This window comes from Gavialis gangeticus, unplaced genomic scaffold (assembly GCF_001723915.1).
Source record: "Gavialis gangeticus isolate Ggan-Ray unplaced genomic scaffold, GavGan_comp1, whole genome shotgun sequence".
NCBI classification, from domain to species: Eukaryota; Metazoa; Chordata; order Crocodylia; family Gavialidae; genus Gavialis; species Gavialis gangeticus.
Genome location: NW_017729030.1, coordinates 23382409 through 23389907, shown reverse-complemented (window position 1 = coordinate 23389907; position 7499 = coordinate 23382409). Strand labels below are relative to the sequence as shown.

Here is a 7499-nt window from a genome sequence, read left to right as displayed (position 1 = left end):
TATGAAATCTATGAAATCATGAAGAAGTACGAATGCCCTGAAAAATTCATCAATATGGTTCGACAGTTCCACAATGGCATGATGACATGCAGCTTTGCGAATGGCGAACGCTCTGACCCCTTTCCAGTCACAAATGGCGTCAAGCAGGGCTGTGTGCTCGCACCTACCCTCTTCAGCATGGTATTCTCTGCTATGTTGTTGGATGACTTCCAAGATGATGACCTTGGTATGAGGATCAGGTACCATTTTGACGGAGACATCTTCAACCTGTGCATGCTCTGAGCGAGCTTCAAAATCGAGAGAGCTGCATTTGGCAACTTCCTCTTCGCTGATGACTGTGCATTATGCACAGGCTCACAGGCTGACATGCAAAGATCCATGGATCTACTCTCATCAGTGTGTGACACCCTAAAAATTCCTACCTTTTGCATAATTTCTGGACCATCAAAGCTACAATATCACTCTTTGGTTACCAAAAGTCATGAGTCGGATCACATGCAATCATAATACTGCCTTCAAAATCATGAGCACTTGACAGAGAAAGAGATCTATTTATTTAGTTATCTTCTATTTTTAAAGCCTTCAGGACTCGGTCTACCCAGATTGTTTAATTGTTCTCTCCTACCTTAGTTAGGAAGTTACTGTTGTTTTTGAAAAATAAGATTTATATGTAACCACTTTCCAATAGGTAATTGAGTTTTAAGAAAAACACCAAATATTATGAAACTCATTAATAACGTGAGAGTTGTCAATAATTATATTATTCTGAGATAATTCACAGCATTTTTATAGCGCTATTTATGTATTGATTCACTTGCTTAATTCTTCTGAGGATGCTTATGGCCACTGTCATCATTTGTTTCTTAATTTCCCTTTTAAAATTAAGGAAATGTAATTTAAAGATACCAAATATTAGCTTTCTTATTTTGTGTCCTAATGAAATAACTTATAGCATGAGTTGGTTGATATGTTCCTTGCAAAGGATGCTTTTATTTAATGCCTTAGCACAAAATCATCCTTCCAACATATTAACATTTAATTGTTTCAAATACTGTAAGGAAGGCTGATTTATAATCAGAAGCCTGATAACGTATTAATCATTCCTCCCTTTTCTTCATCTGGAAGTGAATTTGCATGAGACATATGGTTAAGGTTAAAACTCCATTTGAGAGACATTATATGATGACACTATAATGAAGAGAGATCACAGAGGATGATTATGTGTAAAAATGCAGTTTACTTCCTTTTAGTTTCTAAACAGTTTTTAAGTTAATCACATTAATCTTTTTCTTTCCACGGTAACAGTAGAAACATTTAATTCCATGATGGAACCATTTCATTGCCTGACATTTTTGCCAGTAATTGGATAGATTCCAGAATTTGAGTACAGCCACTTTATAATAGCTGTTGATTGGGGGTATAAATAATAACCGTGTACCTAACATTGTATTATGTTCTTCATGGAAGTTGTATAAACAAATGGGATGAAGTGCTGACCCCACTGAAGTCAATTATAATGCTCACATTGACTTCTCTGGGTCCAGGGTTTCATCCAGGGTACCCTACCTGAAAGGGCTTATAGTCTGAAGCCCCATCCTTCAAAAAAAACCTTACAAATATGCTTAACTGAACGGACGGACTGTTGGGCCCATCAAGGTCAATGGGACTCGCCGTGCATAACAGTGTTTTTGCCTAAGGTTGAAGAATCAGGACCAATATACCACCATTAGGTGAAGATCAAATTCTATCCATTGCTTTGAAGTATACTTGAAATAATGGCTTTAGGAATTAATCAATCACTTTGACTTTCCTTTGTCAATCATTTGTAGCACCCACCTAAAGTACTGAATTGTACAACATAGTTGAGGTCACTCTTTAAATAGAAAACAGATTTATACAGAGCTGTGTTCATACTGAACATATATAGATGCAAGTCTAGCATGATTAATTTCCCTGCTGATTGATAGCAGGGATTAACACCTCCATATTGGATAAATTAAGATAATCTGAGACTTCTGCATTTCAGATTTTAACCAAATAAAAGTTTAAAACATGTTTATTGTGTAGGCGATTAGAAGGAATGGCAGGGATACTATATGTGCTTGTCAGCAATGAAAGATGCACTGCATTTGGGGAAATAGTCAGGAGCTGTTATTACTGTGTTGAATCCAGGTCTTTTTAGGAAAACAAATAGTGAAGCTGGGGGTATTTTGGGAATATGGTATACTCCACTTTGAAGCACACCAGATACATGTATATTCTGCTTAATAGTGTACCCCAACACCAGTAGCTGAGTGTTGCATATTGCTTATATTATATTAAAGACTTACCTGCATATCAGTTAAATGTGTAAATCTTTTGAAGTATGACAGATTTTCAGGCCCCATAGTCTACTTTATAGCTTAAACTCATGTTAACTGCATTGTAACTGTATTTGCATCTGTCTGCTTTATAACTAACTGAAGTCCATATAACTGCCAGAGAGAGTGAAGAGGAGACAGCTGTCAGAGCGATGCTATTAGAGCCTTGAACGTCAGGGGAACTGGTCAGGTTTTAAACCGCTAACGTAACTGTCCTCACATCACTATAAATAATGCTAAGTACACTGCCTTCTCAGTACTGATATTAGCATTTGCAGAAAAGACTATCTTCTTTTGTTTTCTAATAGGTTTGTAATAATCAATGTCAGGTTCTGAAAATGAGGGGACACTAATCAGTTTCAAGATTGCAAATATCACATTACTGATAGTGCTGTATATTTCATATGTAGTGATTGATTTATATGAAATTGAGAGAGATGCATGTTTCAGGTAAATCTGCGTTCTTTTTTTCAGTCCCAAGGATGTGCACTTCATGGAGTTCACTGCAGTGAACTTTCTAAAAAATGGAGTTTGGGGAATGGGGAGGAGTGAAACTATTAATGAATTCAAATCAAATTATGCCAAATGGCTAAGTGGCTGAAAAAAATGGGGGTCAGGGGGAAGTCCAAGTGGAGTGTCATTAGGGATTTTTTCCCCAATATCTTTTAAATTAAATACTTTGTTCTAGACATGCCAACATTTTTCATTTTGACATTTTTTAAAGAATTGTTTGTTTTACTTTACTTCAAAAGGAAAAAAGTCAATTAAAAAATTTTAAAGGTTAAGAGAAGATTCAGAAGAAAAAAAGGATTTCATTTCAGGTCCTTTCCTTTGCCCAACTCTATTCAAGCACATATTTAGAGGAGGGAATGTTTTGTAAATAGTATGAAAAAGTGACCGCATCACATGCTTTAAAATTTACACTTCTGAGTTTTTGAAAAGGCACAGGTGGTGATAAGCTGCTATTAAATTCATGTTACATATTTACCAGTTGCAGCATTTTAAGGAATGGTGAAATTACTTCATTCCAATTTTAATATACATTGAAAAATTATAATTATTGTAACTAGGAGACTGAAAGTCTACATAGTTATAAATAAGAGGCTCGATACATAGTTAAAAGGATTTCCTTAATTCATTGCAGGCAACTTCTTTTTATTAAAACAACAAAACCAAATAATACCATGCCTTTTAAAAAGTCATAGCTGCATGCAGGTGAGCAAATATACTAGACCTCCAGAGACTGGCAGGAACATCCATTCAATTTGAAATAAATATATTTTCTGAAGATTTTTTTTTTTTACCAAGCTCCTCTTAATAATGCTGCTGACTTGCTCCAGTAATCATGCTTGCAGCTTACCTTTTTCTTTGTTACTGGGATTGAAAAGTCACTCAAGAAGAGCTCCCTCAAGCCCTTTCATTTAGGATCTTACGTACTCAGTGCCATCCAGGATTGAACCGTTGTGCAGTAATTCTCCTCTGCAGCTTCCTGTCTTATCTGATCCAGGTTTTTGTTGCTGTCTGTCCAACAGCCCAAATTCTCTTTTCATAATTTTGCTTGTACTGTCAAATTTTCAGTTTCCAAGTTTTCTCACTATAATCTGGCTCTCTGACAACCCCTGCTCTACCATCTGTGTAGAATAAAGTTCTGTTCAAGTTGGACAAAAGCAGATTTTTTTGGAAACAGAGACATTGTATTAATGTGCCAGTAGCTTACTGCTTCTCCACATTTAGAGACTGGGGGGAGGGATAAATCTTAACTAAAATGCCAGAATATATTATCAAGTAACATGAATGTTGCATACGTATGCTGTCACCCCATTAAACTGAACGGCCATAATTCTGTGAGTAAAGTTCCACATGTAGAAAACACTTTTAGTTGAAAACACTTTTAAACAAAAATGCCCCCTTTCTAAATTAAAAATTTTGTTATTTCAAATTTTTCTCCTTTTGGATGAAGAATCAGATTTGTTTTCATTTTTATATATTTTAAATAACTCTAATGAGAATAGTGTTTCATTCTGTTGTCTTGCATATTGATTTCCAACATAGGAAAAACAAGGGGGTCATTGTTTTTATGAATAAATTGAAGGCTAAACCTTTGAGATTATCGTATTTATAATTTTTCAGTTTTTAAGTATGGAAAGTGATGTCCTGAGTGGTAGTGCCCTGCCTTAGTCATTTCCTTTGATCAGGCATATTTCTTTTTTTATGAGACATGATGTTGGTACTTGAGTTAGATTGAGCGCTGGCTGGAAACAAAGAATATCATGTTAGTGAAGCAGAAAGGGGCATTTAAGCTGCTTTAAAGGCCAATGCTGTGGCATGTACAAACCCCCAAATGTTCAAATGCATCTACTATGGGTAAAAGCATTGACAAATATTGTCCTGGGGTGTTCCCTTCTATTTATTTATCTTTCAGAGATTCATGTACAATATTTCTTATTCATTGATTTTGTTTTGTAGAGAAATGGTCAATGCATGGTTTGCTGAGAGAGTTCATCCTATCCCAGTTTGCAAGGAGGGAACCAAAACCCACAGTGAATCTTGCTCTTGCTCTGCTCAACTGGCTACCTGTGCTGAGATCACCAACCCTGGTACCCCAGCTAGGAAAATCTCTGCCTCTGAATTTGATAGGCCTCTAAGACCTATTGTTGTCAAGGACTCTGTAGGAACCGTGAGCTTTCTCTCAGATTCTGAAAAAAAGGAACAGATGCCTCTACAATCTCCAAAGATTGGGACTGATATAGGAGATCAGTGCTCAAGACTCTTAGAACTAGTGAAAGATATTTCTAGCCACTTGGATGTCACAGCTCTTTGCCACAAAATTTTTCTGCACATCCATGAGCTTATAGCTGCAGATCGCTATTCCCTTTTTCTGGTCTGTGAGGACAGTTCCAATGAGAAATTTCTTGTCAGCCGGCTATTTGATGTTGCAGAAGGTTCCACCTTGGAAGAAGCTTCCAACAATTGTATCCGCTTGGAATGGAACAAGGGGATTGTGGGACATGTAGCAGCCTTGGGCCAACCTTTGAATATCAAGAATGCATATGAGGTAAATATGAAACATTGTAAAATTGAAAATTTGGCTGTTATAATTTAGGACTAAAATGTGAGTGCGCGTAGTATTAGCCAGTATCTGATACTCTATTGTGAACAATTGTATAAAATCTAAAGCTGTATATAACTGGGCAAAGTGGGATGACTTTGAGTGCAGGAATATTTAGGCTGAAGGTCAGGGTAAAAAAATTGATAATAAATTCTAACAGTCTGTGGAAAAGCTGCTGAAGTGATGTGGTAGAAAACCTGTAAGTGATTTAAAATTCAGCAGGACAAACCAGAGATTACAACTCTACCATGATAGGGCAGATTTTTGTGCTTCTAAAGTTAGTGATCAAAGAAATTTTCCCAACTGGAATTACATCAGTGATAATGTGCAGAATATTACTTCTGATTACCTCGTAATCATTCTGAGTGGATTTTTCTAAAGTCATAATGATTTTTGTAAGCAGTGTTTCTCAGAAGCTTCACATAGGATGGGTATAAAATAGGCCTTAACTGTTGTCACACACGAGGGAGCTGATAGGTCCCTATCCAGGTAAGCACACAGATGCTTAGTTTTAAGTACATTACTTCAATTGGACTACTCAAATGCTTAATGCCACACACATACTTAAATATTTACCTGAATTGGGGCTGTAGTTCTGAATCAGATATTGAAACCAGACATTGCTGACTTAAAAACTAGTCTTTAAGAATACATTGCTGCTTTTTAATATGATAAAAATGCACTTAATATATTGTAATGCTACATTGTAAAAGAAAAAGAAATGGAAAGGAAAGATAATTGATCCAATCCCACCATTTTGTAACTGAGCTTTTTGATATTCCCACTGCTGTGTGTATACATGCAAAGGGAATCTTTAAACATTTTTTTTTTTTTTACTCGTGGTATGCATGAGAGTGATAATACCAATGAGTTTCTGATGTAACAGAATTCTTTTACACACTTTAAAATGAGTATGTGAGGGTGGGATTTAAAGGGGACGTGCTCAGTTTCAAGTGAATTTGATTGCATTAACTCCATTAGGCTCCTTTTGAAAATCCGGGCCATGGTGACCCGTTGTTTGATGATTATAAAAATGACTTGGCAGTTGAGTCACATTGAAATCACCTCCTTGCAATAGTAATGCAAAAAAAAAAATAGCGATTTTATTTGCACACAGTAGAAACTGGTCTCTTTTTCTTCTGACTTCCTGATCTGTGTAAACCTTACACTTGAAACCATTTCTTCTCTACCCAGCACTACAGTTATGTAGTGAAGAAAGAGCTTTTGGTTTGGGCTTTAAAAGCTTTTATCTTAATATAGGCCACATACAGACATTCATTTTCAATTGGGGGTTGCTGTTCTTCCAGGAGAAACCACAAGTATAGAGATGTCCAGGATTTTTCTTCCAGAGCACAAATTGCTGCTCCATAAGAAAAATAATGTGGGAACAACCAGGGTTAAATCACTCTCAAAAGACCTTCTCCTTAGAGACCAAATGTCTGTACAGCTTGCCTTGCTGAAAAAAGCCATGTCACGTCCTCCAGCATCCCAGGGTGCTTTGCCCCTGCCCCTTCCTTTCCCCTTGCCCCCCTCCCGAGACCGTGTGTCACTCTGGCTGGACTGTACTACTCCAGCCAGGTAGGGAAAAGAACACACCCTCTTTATAATCTCCACATTGTGCTGCAGGGAGACGCAAGCAGTCCAGGTCAGCTGATCAGGACTGCCCTGTATACTGCTACCCTATATACACCTGTCTCCAGGAAGACTGAGGGAACTGCAGAGAGAGTGTGCTGAGATGTGTGTATTATGGGGGGAAAGGGAGGCACAGCTTTGCAGTGTCAGGACTGCAAGCTCCTTGCTCTTCAGGGTCTCAGCATTCAGATGTCTCCACCTAAGATTTCTACCAGGAGAACAAACCAAGGAGAATTCTTCCAGTTCATTTGAACATATAAAAGCTCTAGTGCTTGAAGTTTGTCTTCTCAATTTTGTGCTGACACCATTCTGGTCCATCATTTTAGATTATTATATTTATACAATATGAATATAAATGGATGTGGATATTTTTTCTGATTTTTTTTTTTTTTTTTTTT

At 37.0% G+C, this 7499-nt stretch overlaps 1 protein-coding gene across 3 annotated transcripts in view; it reads left to right on the top strand.

Moving 5' to 3' along the window:
* PDE5A (phosphodiesterase 5A) overlaps positions 1-7499 on the top strand; it is a 123638-nt gene that overhangs the window by 28508 nt on the left and 87631 nt on the right. For all 3 annotated transcript variants that reach the window (XM_019522037.1, XM_019522035.1, XM_019522038.1), the window contains exon 2: positions 4827-5415. In XM_019522037.1, coding sequence (XP_019377582.1) covers positions 4827-5415 — 589 coding nt within the window. The remainder of the gene's footprint in view (positions 1-4826; positions 5416-7499) is intronic.